This window comes from Heterocephalus glaber, unplaced genomic scaffold (genome assembly GCF_053883595.1).
Source record: "Heterocephalus glaber isolate CG9 unplaced genomic scaffold, H.glaber_assembly_v1.0 deba00001594, whole genome shotgun sequence".
NCBI classification, from domain to species: Eukaryota; Metazoa; Chordata; class Mammalia; order Rodentia; family Bathyergidae; genus Heterocephalus; species Heterocephalus glaber.
The window spans coordinates 11,697,310-11,714,760 of NW_028258369.1; the positions used below are offsets into that span (position 1 = coordinate 11,697,310).

Here is a 17,451-nt window from a genome sequence, read left to right on the forward strand (position 1 = left end):
TTAAAAAAATTGTCTCAGGGCTGAGGATGTAGCTCAGCACTACAGCACTTACCCTTCAATCTCCAGTACTGAAAAAAAGTCTCTCTTCAGGTTAACAAACTCTGGTGCCCCATAGACTTCCTAATGGCATATACTATTTCATTAAAAACTTCATAAACTACCATTGACAAACAGGCTACTCTCCCAGAACTCAAGAGGTGAGAATAAGAAGAGCCAGGCCACCCAGAACAGGATTCACTCCCTTAGCGTCCCTGGTCTTCCTCAGATGTCACCTTCTCTCAGTGGAGCATTTGTAAGCACCCTTCTTAAAATGGCACCCCTCACCCCATCGCCAATTTCCTTCCTTATTTTTTCTCCATAGCACTTATCACCATGTGATACAAGATACATTTTACTTTTTTTCTATAGTCTGTCTCCTCCTGTAGAATGCAATCTCCAGAAAAGCTGGGATTTGGGTCTGTTGGGTTAGCTGCTGTATTCCCTGAGTATGGAACACAGAAGGTACTTAGTGAATATTAATTGAACAAATGAATGAAATTACTGTTTAGTTAAGACATTCTGATGTGTGTTTCTCTTCATGCTGACTGGTAGTTTTATGGGTTTGTTTTGTTTTTATCTTTTAAATAGGAGGTTCTTTGATAGTTCTTTAAACAAGATTCATATTTGGGTGATAAGCCATTTAAAAACTCTGCTTTTGAAATTCTGCTAGCAGAGGTCTCCTGAGGAAGCACCAAGATAAGCAAATATTTAATGTAGTTTTAAGGGGCCTGACATCCTGTCAGGAAGACACAGAGGCACAAGTGTGATAGAGCTGATTAAAAGGAATTCAAATGAACTAGAAAGAGAATGAATCCTCTAGTGGAAAAAGACTTTAAATGAGGAGGAAAAACATCTATTACTTCAGCTGCTCAGAGCATGATGAGAATAGGGTATGGCTCACCTCTGCCTGGGACTGCGGGTATCATTGTTGTTGTATTTGTTTACAGATATTCTACAGCTGCCATCTGTAAGTGTGTGTGGCTGTTCCAACTGAGGCTTCCAACTTCACTGGAAAAACAGCTCAAAGCACATGTGTGGTAGACAGGAGATGTTCTGAATCCTGCTTCTTGGGAAGTGCTATGATTGAATGTCCTCTCCAATACTCATGTTGAAATGTAATGGGTGTGAGGTACTTACCTACCTCATAAAGGGATTGATGCTGTTATCTTGAGAGTGGGTTAGTTATTTCAGGACTGGGTTCCTGATAGGACGAGCATGCCCCCCCTTCACACACACACACACACACACACACACACACACACACCATGTGATGTTTTCTGCTATAGATAAGGCACAAGAAGACCTTCCTGAAAGCTGGAACCTCCAGAACTGAGAGAAATAAATGTCTTTTCTTTATAAAGTACACTGACTGTAGTATTCTTTTATTGCAGCAGAAAAGAGACTAAGGCAGGAAGCAAGGCAAAGACATTATGAGGTTTGCTCATTCACAAACTTCAACATTCCTGCAGATCCACGGACAACACAAAACCCTCATCCATGAAAAGCATCTTAATTAAATATTTAAGCAAGTAAAGCATGAAGCTCAGTCTCCAAACAATGACAGATATTTTTAAATTATCACTTTCCCCGTGACAAAGAGGTCATAATTTCATCACTCTCAGAAACCTCTGGCCTTCCAATTAGAAAAGGCAAGAATTAGAGGTCATTTCTATAACTTTTTAATTACTCACTCTCCCATCTCAACTCCATCCACATGAGTTAATGAAAATAAGTTCTAAATTTATAATCAGGAAACTTCCATACTGGTCCTGACTGAACCAAGTGCCAGCTGTGTAACCTCAGGCAAATCACATAACCTCTCTGGTCTTCAGTTTCTCATTTGAATGATGAGAGCTTTGGATTAAATGATCTCTAAGATCCTTTCCAATTATGAAAAATTCTAATTCATCCATCTGCCATATTAAATGTGCCATTAAATGTGCCATTTGATGCCACAGCTGCAGCCAACCTATTATTGCACATAGCAAAGCTGAAAACAATCATTCAAAGACAAAATGTGATGTGTAAAGCTGAACACTCAAAGCAGCAACTTCTGGACAAAGAAGATAAATTCTAATAGCTACTCAAAAATAAATAAATCAGGCTGTATGTAACTCAGTGGTAGAGTATTTGCCTAGCATGTGCAAGGCTTTGGGTTTGATCCCCAGGACTCCAAAGTTAATAAAGTTTGATTATTCCTTTAGGAAAATGCAAGTCAAGCCACTACTATCTTTGGCTTTCCCATCAAAGAGCTGAGAAAAGTTTGCTAGCAATTGCTTCCAAGAACATTAAGCATTTCACCTATTACTTCTCTGCAAACAGCCTAAAATATGATTATTATGGATAATCTGTTAACTGTGACAGTTAACTGTCAAGTGACAGTTGATAGAAGATTGGGGGAAGATGAATGGGGAAGAAAGTGAAGGCAAGAGGAGGTTGGGATACAGGGAATACATGGGAAGAGTCTAAGGCTCAGAAGTTTCAATGATGAACAAGAGATCAGAGGGATAATAAACATGAAGATTTCAGAGGTAGATGATGGGGGCAGAAAATGGGAGTGAGCAACTGAATTTGAGAGGTGGATGGAGGTGCTGGAACTTAAGAGATCAAAGATCTAAGATGCCAAAGTCTTTTGAGGTCATTCACACCTACAGTGAAGACATGAAGGACAATGCTTCATGTCTTCATTGAACAAGGAATTTAATGAACACCAAAAACAAGAGCAGGCTGAGCCTCAAAAGGCATAAACCTAGACTGCAACCACCACAAACGTGGTGGATTAGGAATTCCTCATACTTTGAAAGTTTTTCAAATGTATGGAAAAATGGTAAGAATAGTACAACTATTAATATTTTGTCATATATGCATTCTCTCTCCACACATATCATCACCATTTCTTTAGTCTCCTTTATTCTAGAACAATTCCTCAGGCTTTCTCTTTAATAACAATGAAAGTTTTGAAGAGTACAGGTCAGCTGTTTGGAAAATATCCTTCAGTTTGAACCTTTATGCTATTTCCTCATGATTAGGTTCAAATTATATATTCTGGCAGAATAAGCAATGGATTCTTCTAAATGTATTACATCAAAAGGCAGATGATGCTAATCACTTTCATTACTGGTGATATTAACTTGGATCAGTTAGTGAAGGTGGTATCCATGTGAAATTCTCTATCATCAAAGTACTTTTATTTTCTTTTTCACCTAATAAACAATTTGCTGGAACAAGCTTTGAGACTGTGACTACATTCTGTTCTCTAAAACAACCACTGATTTTTGCTTAAAACAATTATTTCTATGGTGGTCACAAAAAAAGACATTTTCAAACTCATTCTTTCTATAGTTATTAGGATTAGGATTTTTAAACATCCCATTTAAAGCCCAAGCCATCTTATGAAGGTTTCCATTACGGTTATAATCCTTGGCTATACCACTAGTTCAGGAAATGTGAAGCTTTATCTATACAATACCAAAATAATAAGCTGTTATGGTTTATATCCCCCCAAAGCCTCATACACTTGCAGGTGGGGCTTCTGAGAGGTGATTGGATCGTGGGGGCATGATACTCTTCGGTGGATTAGTGCACTGATGAGTTTATGGCTGGATGTGATGTTGGGAGGTGAGGCCTGGTCAGAGGTGGATCACTTGGGTATGGCTTAGAAAGATCTATCTCCCTCCCTTCTCCCCTGATCTCTCTCTCTCTCTCTCTCTCTCTCTCTCTCTCTCTCTCTCTCTCTCTCTCTCTCTCTCTCTCCTTCCTGTCTGCCATCTGCCATGCCATGAGCCACTTCTCTGCCAGGTCCCTCTGCCATGCCACCCTGCCTTGGAGCCAGCCGACTATGGACTGAAACCTCTACAAACTGTGAGCTAAAATAAACCTTTTCTCCTTACAGTTGTGGATGTCTGGTATTGTGTTTCAGCAATGAGAAAGTAACTAAGCATAGGCCAACACAGTAAAACACTCAGAACAGGAGAACAGCACTTTACAAGTAACTGTGACCTCCCTATCATATTATTTTTTGTCAATTTTCTAAAAGAATCATTATTGTCTGTCAGGATATTAATTTCTTAAAACTGTTATATTCTTAAGTATATAAAAAATTTAGCTATGTAAAAATATTAATGTCATTTTAAATTATTAAAATATCTTCTCATAAGAAATGTGTTCTATTAATAATTCAATAATGACCTTTAATCTTTATTCATTAAAACTATCTTGTCTGCAATTCTGTTTTATATCTCCCTTGTTATTAACTACTAATCTAAGTTATATTGCCTGCCATATTTGTTCATCCAAGGTCAAATACAATCAGTATTTAATTTTTGTCTTTTGTAGCTACTAAATGTTAATACTGACACATGCACTAAAAAAAAAAGCTAATACTGACCCCACTGCAGACAGGCAGGTCTGCCCACGCCCTACCGAGGTCCTGAGTTGCACGGAACACGCCGAATCAGTCTGCTGGAGACAAGCAGGTCTGCCCACGCCCTACCAAGGTCCTGAGTCCTGCAGAACACGCTGAATTAGCCCGCTGCAGACAGGCAGGTCTGTGCACGCCCTACCGAGGTCCTGAGTCCCGCGCAAGATGCCGAATCACCCCGCTGCAGACAGGCAGGTCTGCCCGCGCCCTATTGAGGTCCCAAGTGGCACGGAACACGCCAAATCACCCTGCTGCAGACAGGCAGCCACTTGGTTCCACACTAGAAAGATGCAGAGGACACCAGACCACCAGACAAGGTACTGAGTCCCACTGCTCCTGGCCCAGAGGTAGGGGCTTCTGAGCCACCATCCCACTGCTCCTGGTCCAGAGGACGGGGCTTCCTGGTCACCATCCCTCCCGCTGCTCCCAGCCAAGAGGAAAGGGCTTTTGGGCCACCTTCTGTCCCGCTGCTCCTGGCCCAGAGGAAGGGGCTTCTGGGCCACCATTCCTCCCACCGCTCCCAGCCCAGAGGTAGGGGCTTCTGAACCACCATCCCACTGCTCCTGGTCCAGAGGAAGGGGCTTCCCGGCCACCATCCCTCCCGCTGCTCCCAGACCACTGGAAAGGGCTTTTGGGTCACCATCCATACTGCTGCTCCTGGCCCCTGTCCCACCTCACCCAGCTCAGAGGAGGTAATCCATGCAGGTGCTAACAGCCCCCGCCCCAGTCGAAATGAGAAAACATGTAAATAAGTCTCAAAACCAGACTTCCAGATCACCTACAGCAACCTCAAAGGGAAATGAGATGGAACACTCTGATTCTCAACCACCTGGACCCACTGAACTGGCAACAAAAGGGGATCTCGAAAAAATGAAATCAGAAATAATTTCTCAGATAACAGGAGAAATTGTGCCCCTAGTGCAAGACATGATTAATAAATCTAGAGAGGAGCTGAGGAACATGATGGAATCCCAACATAGGAAACAAATGGAATCCATAAAACAGATGCAAATAGATTTCCAGGACATAAAAAACTCCATTGAAAGTCTACACAGCAGAATGAGCCAATGTGAGGACAGAATTTCAGATATAGAAGATAAGATTGCAATTAGTGACCAGGAAAAGAAAAATTGCTTCAAAATTATAAGGGAACATGAGAAATCAATCCAGCAGCTGCTAGATGATGCAAAGAAGAATAACATAAGACTGACTGGGCTCAATGAAGAAACAGGAGACAGTGCAGATGACATAAAAAATCTCTTCACAGAAATAATGGCAGAAAACTTCCCAAGCAAGGGAAAAGAGCTTGATATACAGATAAGTGAGGCATATAGGACTCCAAATAGCCTTGATCAAAAAAAATCTACACATAGGCATATAATTGTTAAGATTCCAGAAACACAACAGAAGAACAAAGTTCTCCAAGCAGTGAGAGAAAAGAAACAAATCACATACAAAGGAAAGCCCATCAGAATCACAGCAGACTTCTCAACACAAACCATCAAGGCAAGAAGAGCTTGGAGTGACATATTCCAAGCCCTAAAAGAAAACAGCCTCCAACCCAGACTGATGTACCCTGCAAAACTATCTTTCAAAATGGATGGAGAAATAAGATACTTTCATGACAAAGAGCACCTTAGGTACTTCATGAATACCAAACCAGCACTCCAAAGAATTTTACACAATATCCTAGGAACAGACATTGAGGATCACAACCCCAGGAAGCAAAGCAGAATGAATGCATCTGGCATGACAAGAAATTAAATGTAAAGGGGGAGAACCCAACAAAAAGAAAAATTCATGGCAATGACAAGTCAATACGTTTCAGTTATAACCATCAATGTTAATGGTCTCAATTCACCAAACAAAAGAAATAGACTGGCAGAATGGGTCAAGAAGCAAAATCCAACAATATGCTGAATACAAGAAACACACTTAATTCAAAAGGAAACTCATAGACTGAAAGTTAAAGGGTGGAAAACAATACTGCATGTGACAGGAACCCGAAAAAAAGCAGGAGTAGCTATCCTCTTTGCAGATCAAGTAGATTTCAAACCAACACTAATTAAGAGAGATGAAGAAGGACACTACATCCTTGTAAAGGAAAGAATCCAAGAGGAAGAGATGACAATCATAAATATCTATGCACCAAACACTAGTGCACCCAACTATATAAAACAAATACTAACGGACATGAAAAGTCATATATGCACTAATACAATTGTAGTGGGGGTCCTCAACATCCCACTGTCACAAATAGATAGATCAACTAGACTAAAAAATAAGTAATGAAATACTAGAACTCAAGCGAACTCTTGAACAAATGAACTTAACAGATGTTTACAGAATCTTCCACCCCACAAAATCAGAATACACATACTTCTCAGCTGCACATGGGTCATTCTCAAAAATAGTCCACATACTCACACATAGAACATGTTTAAGTAAGTGCAAAGGAATTGAAGTTATCCCCTGTATTTTATCAGACTATAGTGCAATGAAATTGGAGATCCATAGCAAAAGAAACTCAAAAAATTTCATAAACATGTGGAAATTGAACAACACACTTCTGAATAACCAATGGGTCACAGAGGAAATTAAAGGAGAAATCAGACAGTTCCTTCAATTAAATGACAATGACAATACAACATATCGGAATCTATGAGACACAATGAAAGCAGTCTTACGAAGGAAATTCATAGCAGTGAAAACACATATTAGGAAAACAGAATGAGCCCAATTAAACAACCTGATGCTGAACCTCAAGCTTCTAGAAAAAGAAGAGCATGACAAACCCAAAGCTCATACAAGGGAGGAAATTATAAAGATCAGAGGAGAAATCAATGCAATGGAGACTAAGAGAACGATACAAAAAAATCAATGAAGCCAAGAGTTGGTTCTTTGAAAGAATCAACAAAATTGACAAACCCTTAGCCAACCTTGTCAGAAAAAGGAAAGAAAAGGCCCAAATCCATGCAATTAGGAATGAAAAGGGTGAAATTACAATAGACCCAGCAGAAATCCAGAGGATCATCAATACCTACTTCCAGAACCTATACACCAATAAGATTTAACACAGAGAAGAAATGAACAGATTCACAGACATGTATGAATTACCAAAGTTGAATGAAGAAGACCTAAAAATTCTAAACAACCCAATATCAACCAATGAAATTGAAAACATAATTAAAAACTTACCAACTAAGAAAAGCCCGGGCCGTGATGGCGTCACTGCTGAATTCTACAAGACATGTAGAGAGGAACTACTGCTACTACTGTTGAAACTTTTCAATGAAATTGAAAAGGAAGCAATACTCCCAAATTCATTCCTGGAAACAAGCATCACCTTGATCCCCAAAGCAGAGAAAGACCCAACTAAAAAAGAGAACTATAGGCCAATCTCAATAATGAACATAGATGCAAAAATCCTTAATAAGATAATGGCAAACAGAATGCAGAAGATCATCAAGAAGATCATACACCCTGATCAAGTGGGATTCATCCCAGGGATGCAGGGATGGTTCAACATATACAAATCAATCAATATAATACACTATATCAATAGAGCCAAGGACAAAAACCATATGATTATCTCCATAGATGCAGAAAAAGCATTTGACAAAATCCAATACCATTTATGATAAAAACCCTACAAAAATTGGAATAGACGGACTCTATCTCAATCTGATGAAAGCCATCTATGAAAAACCAACAGCCAATATCATACTAAATGGTCAAAAACTGAAATCCTTCACACTAAAATCGGGAACAAAACAAGTATGTCCACTATCACCACTCTTGTTCAACATAGTTGAACATTAGCCACAGCAATAGACAAGAGAAAGAAATAAAAAGAATAAAGATGGGAAATGAAGAAGTCAAATTGTCATTATTTGCTGATGATATGATACTCTATATAGAAGACTCCAAGAACTCCACCAAAAGTCTTCTAGACTTAATGACCAAATTCAGTAGAGTAGCTGGATACAAGGTCAACACACAAAACTCAATAGCTTTCCTCTACACGAACAATAGACTCATTGAGACAGAAATAGGGCAAACAATTCCTTTCACAATAGCATCCAAAAAACTGAAATACCTAGGAATCCACCTAATGAACGTAATGAAAGACCTCTTCTCTGTAAACTATAGCACTTTGAAAAGAGAGATTGAAGATTATATCAGAAAATGGAAAGACGTCACTTGTTCCTGAGTAGGAAAGATCAATATAGTGAAAATGGCCATACTTCCAAAACTGCTATATAGATTCAATGCAATTCCAGTTGAAATCCCAGCAGCATACTTCACGGACCTTGAGAAAACAATCCAAAAATTCATTTGGAACAAGAAGAGAGCCAGAATAGCAAAAGCAATTCTAGGTAACAGAGACATGGCAGGGGGTATCACAATCCCCAACCTGCAACTCTACTACAAAGCTATTGTGATTAAAAAACAGCATGGTACTGGCAAAGAAACAGACCTGAGGACCAGTGGAACAGATTAGAAGATGCAGAAACAACTCCAGACACACTCAGCCACCTCATCTTTGACAAAGGAGCCAAACACCCTCACTGGAGGAAAGATAGCCTCTTTAATAAATGGTGCTGGAAAAATTGGGCTTCAACTTGCCAAAGATTACAACTAGACTTATATCTCTCTCCATGCACCAAACTAAAATCAAAATGGATTAAGCATCTAAATATTAAAATAGAAATGCTGAACCAGTTGGAACAGAGGTTAGGTAGAACCCTAGAAGACATTGGTGTAGGAAAAGATTTTATAAACACCTCAGCTGCATGTGAACTAGCACAAACAATCAACAAGTGGGATCTCTTCTTATTAAAAAGCTTCTGCACTGTAAGAGAAACCACCAACAGTGTGAAGAGACAACCCACAATGTGGGAAAAAATCTTCACCTGCTCTTCCTCAGACAAAGGTCTACTATCTCGAACCTATAAAGAACTTTAAAAAATCAGACCTCCCAAATTTAAAGACCCAATCCGAAAATGGGCATCTGAAATAAACAGACATTTCTCAGATAAAGAAGTAGAAATAGCAAATAAATACATGAAAAAATGTTCAACATCACTGGTCATTTGAGAGATGCAAATGAAAACAACACTCAGATTCCACCTCACTCCAGAAAGAATGGCTGCTATCATGAAATCAACCAATAACAAATGCTGGCGGGGCTGTGGGGAAAGAGGAACACTGCTCCATGGTTGATGGGAGTGTAGACTGGTGCAAGCACTGTGGAAATCAGTATGGAGATACCTCAAAGAACTAGGACTGGAAGTCCCATTTGAGCCAGCTATTCCCCTACTGGGTATCTTCCCCAAAGAATTAAAAGAATCATACCACAGTGATATATGTGCACCCATGTTCATAGCAGCACAGTTTGTAATAGCTAAAACTTGGAAACAGCCCAAATGCCCATCAACTGGAGACTGGATAAAGAAAATATGTTTTTTTTGTAAAATGGAGGACTACTCGGCCATAAAAAATGAGAAATTAGAGACATTTATAGCTAAATGGATGCACACTGAGGTGATACTCTTAAGTGAAATAAACAGGACACACATGTGTAAATACCGAATAGTTTCTCTAGTGTGAGAAACTGAAAGTGTAAATAAGGACTAAAAGGTATAATAGATAATGTGAAATAGGAAGAAAAGGGTCAAAGGAGAAGGGGAAGTGAGATGGGTAGGGAAAAGGAAAGAAGGGAATGGAATTAATATGAGAAAATGAAAAAACGGAAACAAAGTCTTTGTAAATAGGGAGGGATGGAGGGGTTGAAGGGAGGGCAGGGGAAGGGACAAAAATAAGAACCAAGAGAGATTATGTAAAGGTGCAAATTTCCAATGATGAATGTCATTATATTGTATACCTAAAATGTACCAATAAAATAAAAATTTTTTTTAAAAAAAGAACTTGTCAGTTCAATTTTTATGAGCTGGGATAGATGAGGATGCAGAAGACAGCGATTATAGGCAACTGGAAAATTCTGAATGTAATGTTATCTATATGTAAATAATGTCACTCTGCCAATGTTAAATTTCTTCAATGTGATGTAGTATTATAGTTATATAAGAGAATATCCCTCATTTAAGAGATGCATGTTGAAGATATTATAGAGGAAAATATAGTGTCTCTAGGTTATTATCAAATAGAGGAGACAGGAGAAGAGGGTAGGGAGGAAGAGAAGAAGAAGGATAACATGGAGGAGAGTGGCTGGGAGAAAAGGAAGGGAAAGAAGGAAGGAAGGAAGGAAGGAAGGAAGGAAGGAAGGAAGGAGAGAAAGAAGGAAGGCTGTCAGGCAAGCAGTTTAGCAAAATGTCAACAAGTGGTGAATGTAGCCATGGGGTGTTCATTACACTGTACTATTCTTTCATCCTCTTTGTAGATTTATAATTTTAAAAAGCACTAAATTGGAGAGAAAAGAAAACAAAACAAAATGGCATGAGAAAAATATGTATCTTAAGAAAAAAGAAAAGAAAGAGTAAAGGTACTTGAGCATTAAGTATGTCAAAGCACTGATGGTCAACAACTAGAGGAATGAACAGGAGAGGAAGAAGGAGCAAGCAAGGATCCCCATCGCTCCCTCCCCCACAGATACAGAACATACAGATTAATCTTTGAGTGATGAAGAGCTTTAGAAAGCATCTTATCTGATGTCAGCATCTCATTGAAGAGGAAAATATGAGAGATTCCAGCTCACAATGATTTCCTCTATATCCCACAGTGCCAGTAAAGCCCACTTAATGGAAATTATAACTGAGGAAAGAGCCAATAATGAGTAGAATAACAATGGACTCTCTAAACTTTGAGAAAGTTCTTTAGGGAACAGTTAAGGTGAAGGAAACAATGTCATTCGTTGTTTTTCCATGAAGGTTCCAAATTGAAATGTAGGACTTAAAATTGAGAGTGAAAGGGAAGAGTATCAATATGGGCTGGCAGTGGCCAGAGAGAGTCTCCAAAGCAGTTGTGAATGGTTTAATTGTTAGATTTTTAAACAAGCAAAGTAAATAGATGTTTACCAAGAATAATACCAAGACTTACAGGAATATTTGGTTTGTAATCTAGCATTTTTCAGGTTAAAAATAAAGAACAAATACTTTTAATAAGAACAGTCTCCATTAGAGAAATTTTTTGTCATAGCTTAAGTACCAAACTTCAAAGCCAAAAAGGTACAGTCTTTTCTGGCTCCTTAGCACTCAGATAAATTGAATCAAGACATTTCTCAGCAGTCTCAAGGGAAGAAATTAAACAAAATATATTAGTGTTCTCAAAGTGCTCCAAGGGAGCAAAGAGGCAATAGACTATTAACTGAAAACCCATCAGCATAAAATTTTAAGTGTAGAATGAAGTTTAGGAGAATGAAATTGCAAAGTTTAATTTCTGTTACGTGGAAAACTTCCAATTATCTAAGTCAGAGTAGCATATTAGAAGCGACTTGAACTTTGAAATCTGTCAGATCTGGCTCCAATTCAGGTTCAACCACCAACTAGTGTGTAACTTTGGACAGTTCTTTATTTTAAGTTTCAGTTTCCTCATCTATGAAATAAGACTAGAGATTCCTCCCAAAATGTTGGTGAGAAATAATGGCTGTAGTAGGAACTCAATAAATGATAGTTTATTATTAGTGTTCTCTCACCTGTTATATCACCAAAGAAGTAAAATAACAACAGTAACAATAATAATACAAAATCAATGCTACTTCTCTAAAAGGGAGGTGGATAGCCCACAAGAAAATGACAACATTCACTTTATATATAGGCTACTGTTTCTCAAAGCTGTCATGATATTTCAGAGCCAGTGTACTATGGTGGGGCTGAATGACCAAGCAGGAAAAATATTCCTTAATACTAGACAGACCACTAGAAACAGCAATACAATTCTCACCTTGGCTCTACCACTTCCTAACTGTGTTCTTGCACAAATTATTTTGCCTCTCAAAGCCTCAGTTTCCTTTTCTGCAGAGAATGACCCTCCCTAAGGCTGTAAAGATGAAATGTATGTGAAAGAGGTTGGCTAACTATACAAGTACTCTGCAAATGAAAGGAGGTAGCATAAAACTTTGTAATGGTTGAGAGCTAAAATACTTTTTAGTCAGAATTCCATGGGCTCAACCCCCAACTCTGGCAGTTGAAAAGTTGTACAAGAATAAGCTGCTTCAACTATATAAACAGAAATAATACTTTACTCAGGTTTATTACAAAGAGTAATTAAAATTATGTAGAAAATGTTGAGTACTCTCTCTGATAGTAATCAGGAAATAATAGCTATTATTTTATATTAAGAGCTTTCAAAATATTCATAGCCCTTGACACAGTAATTCCATATAAAAATCACCTGATTTGGGGAACAATGCAAACTAAGGAAACAGTTTTGCATAAAGAAATTCTTTGAAGTGTTATTTGTATTTGTTTTTTTTTCTTTTAAAAAAAGGATCTAATACTAGAAGAATATTTAAGTATGTTATGGCCTATCCATTAAACGAAATAGTTAGCAATGGCTAAAATGATGCTTACAAAGCATTTATAACAATGTAAGAAATGTTTACATAATACCATAAAGCAGCAAATGAGACTACAATAAACCAATATTCAGGATGATAAGAATCTACAGTAATTATACCAAAGGTGGGGGGTGGGACACCTGGAAGTTGTTGTCTCTAGGAAGTAGAATGATGAGTAAATATTATTTATTTCCCGCTGGTTTTCTATATTTTCCAAAATTTCTCAATGAGAAAAAAAAACTTTATAAGTAAAATGTTCATCTATGGATAAATGTAAATACACACCACTATGTCAGCTTTCAGCAAGAATACAGTTAGAAAGTAGTAGAGCCAAGGCGAAAATTCAATTGCTGTTTCTAGTGGTCTGTCTAGTATTAAGGAATTTTTTTCCTGCTTGGCCATTCAGCCCCACCATAGTACACTGGCTCTGAAATATCATGGCAGCTTTGATTTACATATTCAACAAGAGATAATAGAAGACAAAAAGAATTATAAAGAAATACTCTGGACAAGTATATGTTAACAAATTAGATAATTTAGATGATATGGATAAATTCTTAGAAGGATACAAACTACCAAAAATGACTCAAGAGAAAAGGAAAAACCTGAATAGAGTTATAACAAGAAATAGGATAAGTAATCAAAAAACTACCCACAAGGAAAATCCCCATGCCTAGAAGGGTCCAATGATGAATTCTACCAAACATTTAAAGAATTCATACCAGTTCTTCCCAAACTCTCCTCAAACATGGAGGAGAAGGGAATATTCTTCAACTCATTTTATGAAGTCAGTACTACCCTGATATCAAAACCAAAGACATCTTAAGAAAACTGTAGACCAGTGATGACAAGCCTTTTAGAGACGAGTGCCCAAACTGCAACTGCAAACCTACTTATTTATCACAAAGAGGCAACATAGCAATTAAACCTGAATACTGAGGTTTTAATTTAGAAAAAACAACTCATACAATTCGTGACATCATCTCAGAGAAGGCTCTGCATGTTCACTGTGGCACGCGTCCCATAGATTCACCATTATGGCTATAGAGGACTCTACATCCTAAACACTCTTGTTTTACCTTGAGCCTGAATAAACTTTGAACCAAGGTGTGGGCTTGAAACTGGGGTAATTATCTACAACCTAGATAACAAAGGAAGGGAGTTTAAGAGGAAATTATTCATATAATTGTCCCAGCTTGTTTTTATTTTAATTTCCTGGTAGAGCCTATGTCCCTTAAACATTCAAGTGAGTCTCAACTAGATTCTAGTAGCCATGAAAAAGCACCTTCATAGAAAAGACTCTAATTATATTGGGGGGGGGAATTATCTATTCAGAAATGATACACTTTTTTGGAAACAGATGATCTAGCAATCCCCAAATCCTCCCTACAATACTTTTAAAACATGAAGCAAATCTCATGAAGCTCTTTGTTGAACAGATATATTAAAAATGTAATCATTGAGTTATAAAAGCTAATAAAATTTAATGATGCTACTAAATGTCACAAAGGCATGGATATAGCTATTTATAAAAATGTTGAATAAACACATATAAATTATAGTGTCTTCTTTGTTCCCTGTCACTGTGTTATAAATTGGGATTTTATATTGGCATATTTTCAACTGAAATTAAATCAAACATAAGAAACCTCTTAGATAATACTTTATAGTGCATAATAAAGTCAAATCTTCCTCAGGTAGTTCCCCCAGTATTTCACCTTCAGTTCAAGTGATGATGCCTTGTACAAAATCACACAGGGCAGCTCGAGAAACATGGGAGTAAATGAGAAAGGGGGAGAACATGAGTGGGGTCACTCACTCTTTTTCATTCATAAACACAGGCGCATTCCTGGCACTCACCTTTCTCAGATTTCTTGTTGTTCAATGAAGAATTCCCACAGCCCATGGCTTCTTAATCATATTATGTTCAAGAATTCAACTGCTGATTCCAAGAAGTGTGACGTCTCCCCCCTTTGTGCTGAGGAGCCACTCTTAGCTGATCCCCTTCAATTATAGATTCTGAAAAGGAAAGCAGAGAAGGGAGGGAAAGCAACAGTTAACAACATGATAGCTAAGGGGCTGCCCAGCAGGATACATTTTATGCTTCTTGGGAATTGCTGTTCATTATGTGATATGGAAAATGATCAGACATAATCTGATCCTGCTTTATTTTCCAAACCACAGCAGCAGCCACTGAGCAGTTATAGATTGTTTTTCTGCTGCACATAAATTATACTTTCCTCATGTCTAAGTCAGGTCAAGTTCTGCATAAAATTAAGCATTAATAATGGAAAGAAAAATTGAAATGTAGGCGTTATAATTTTCTAATTGAAATACAGAGAATAGAAGATGGAGGAGACATAATTTAATTGTTTTGGCTTTAAACTCAAAGTAATTAAATCTATCTAGGCTTTTAAAACACAAATTGGCAGTTTTCTGTGAGACAAAAACAACATATTTAAACAACTATCCCACAATTCAAATCAAAGTGAGTTTTTTGACAATATTTCTCACAATCAGTTGAGGCTTGTTTTTAAAAAAGTTGGCACAAGACCTTCCCCTAAATTTAGAAATCATAATCTATGAGTGTCATTTTTAAACTAGCTCCCCAGGCCTTGCTGAGGCTCCTCCAAACTCTCCTCTTGTGCTCACAAGGTCCCCTCATGAAGCTGCTGAATTGGCACTTCCATAATCACTTCATGGGTTTCTCAACAAATTCCTCTCTGTTATATACTATCCCTTCAGTCTGGGGCGTGCTGTTTCCTTTACTTCATGATGTTCTAAATAAGCCTAATTGACCTACTATATTTTCATTTCTTGATAGGAACACGGAGAGTGACTAACTCTGGACTCTACCTGACATGTCTATTTTTCCATTACCACTACACAAAAAGCTTCAAAATTTCAACCAAGAAAGGGAAACCAAAATGAGCAACAGGGCTAAGGACAGAGCTCAGTGGTAGAGCACATGCTTAGCGTGCCTGACATACTCAGTTCCATTCTCAACATCAAACAAAAAATAAAATATTTGAACTATGGGAAGATTTTTTAAACAATAATAATCTTAATAGATTTTCTGATCAGAGGTAGCCCTGCTTCTTTGTAGTGAATTATTTCTCCTAAATTTGGGGTTATTTCCAAATTTGATAGACATTTCTTTCTTATCTATAAATGGATAAAAAAAATGTTAACAAGGTCAAATCCAAAGGCAGAACAAGCCTCGTGGCATCAGATTCCAGATCACACTTCATGGTCACACATATCATTCACACTCTCTGAGCACATTTGTTCAAGAGGAAGAAGGAGAAAGAAGGAAGAGAAGAAATGATGGAGGGAGGGAAGGAAGAAAGAAAACAGAGAGGAAAGGAAGGAAGAAAAAGAAGGAAGGAATGGGTTTGGCGTGACTTTTAATTTTTAAAAATTATAGACATTTAAAGGTGAGAAAGACCTTTAAAATTACCTAGTTTTTACACAAAGTGCAAGGAAGTTAAACAACTTGCCTAATATCATATAGACCTATAGTTGTCAAACTACTGCATATTAGAATCATAAAGGGAGCTTTTAAAATTCCCAGTGCCCAGCCTGCACCTCATTAGGTCAATTTCTAGGGGGTTAAAAAATACTGATTCCAAGATCCCATCTCTAGAGATTCGGATGTAATTGGTATTGAGTGGCAATTGAGTATCAGATAATTCTTATATGCAGTAAAGTTTGACAATCTCTAATAGAGACAATGTTTTACTGAATCCATGATGCTGCCTAACAGTCATTTTCCTAGAAATGCTCTGACTCTATGTATTTGAAGATTAATTTTTCTAGAGTCAAGCTTATAAGTCTGTGGCATCTAGTATCCAGTATTTTCTTAGATTTGAAATTGGGACACTACTAACCCATTTTTACACTCAATAATTTCTCAAAGGTCATCTGCAGTGCCTATGAGAGCATATATATGGGTTCTTTCATTGCCCTTTGAAGTAATTCATTGAGATCTAGTTACATTCTCCAAATGCGTAGGATGTCCAGCTCTCCATCTTGGGAAGGGGGCCAGTGTCTAAAATACATACTCCCAGACTTTACTGATAATACTCATTTCCAAAAAAAGGAGGGCCTGAAAATCTGTATTTAAAATACAGACTTGGGATGAGGATGTAGCTCAGTGTTAGAGCATTTGCCAAGCATACACAGGGTCCTAGGTTCAATCCCAACACTTCAAAATAAATGAATGAATAATAGATAGATAGATAGATAGATAGATAGATAGATAGATAGAGTACATGCTTCAGTAGACCTTGATATAGGCGGTCCCCATAACCCAGTTTGAGAAGCACTGATCCCACCCTGTCCCTGTATCTATATCTCCCTTGGGCTCTGTTAGGGTTTAGATCTAAAGTGTCCCCCAAAAGTCTCATATGTTCAGAGATGAATCTTTTGGAAGGTGCTTTGATCATGAGGGCACTAATCTATGAAATGATCC

The 17,451-nt window shown here is 37.8% G+C and overlaps 1 protein-coding gene across 6 annotated transcripts in view; it reads right to left on the bottom strand.

Moving 5' to 3' along the window:
* Ppef1 (protein phosphatase with EF-hand domain 1) overlaps positions 1 to 17,451 on the bottom strand; it is a 146,023-nt gene that overhangs the window by 94,026 nt on the left and 34,546 nt on the right. For all 6 annotated transcript variants that reach the window (XM_087193672.1, XM_021245366.2, XM_087193675.1 and 3 more), the window contains one exon: positions 14,838 to 14,996. In XM_087193672.1, the coding sequence (XP_087049798.1) occupies positions 14,838 to 14,883 (46 nt within the window). In that variant the 5' untranslated portion in view covers positions 14,884 to 14,996. The remainder of the gene's footprint in view (positions 1 to 14,837; positions 14,997 to 17,451) is intronic.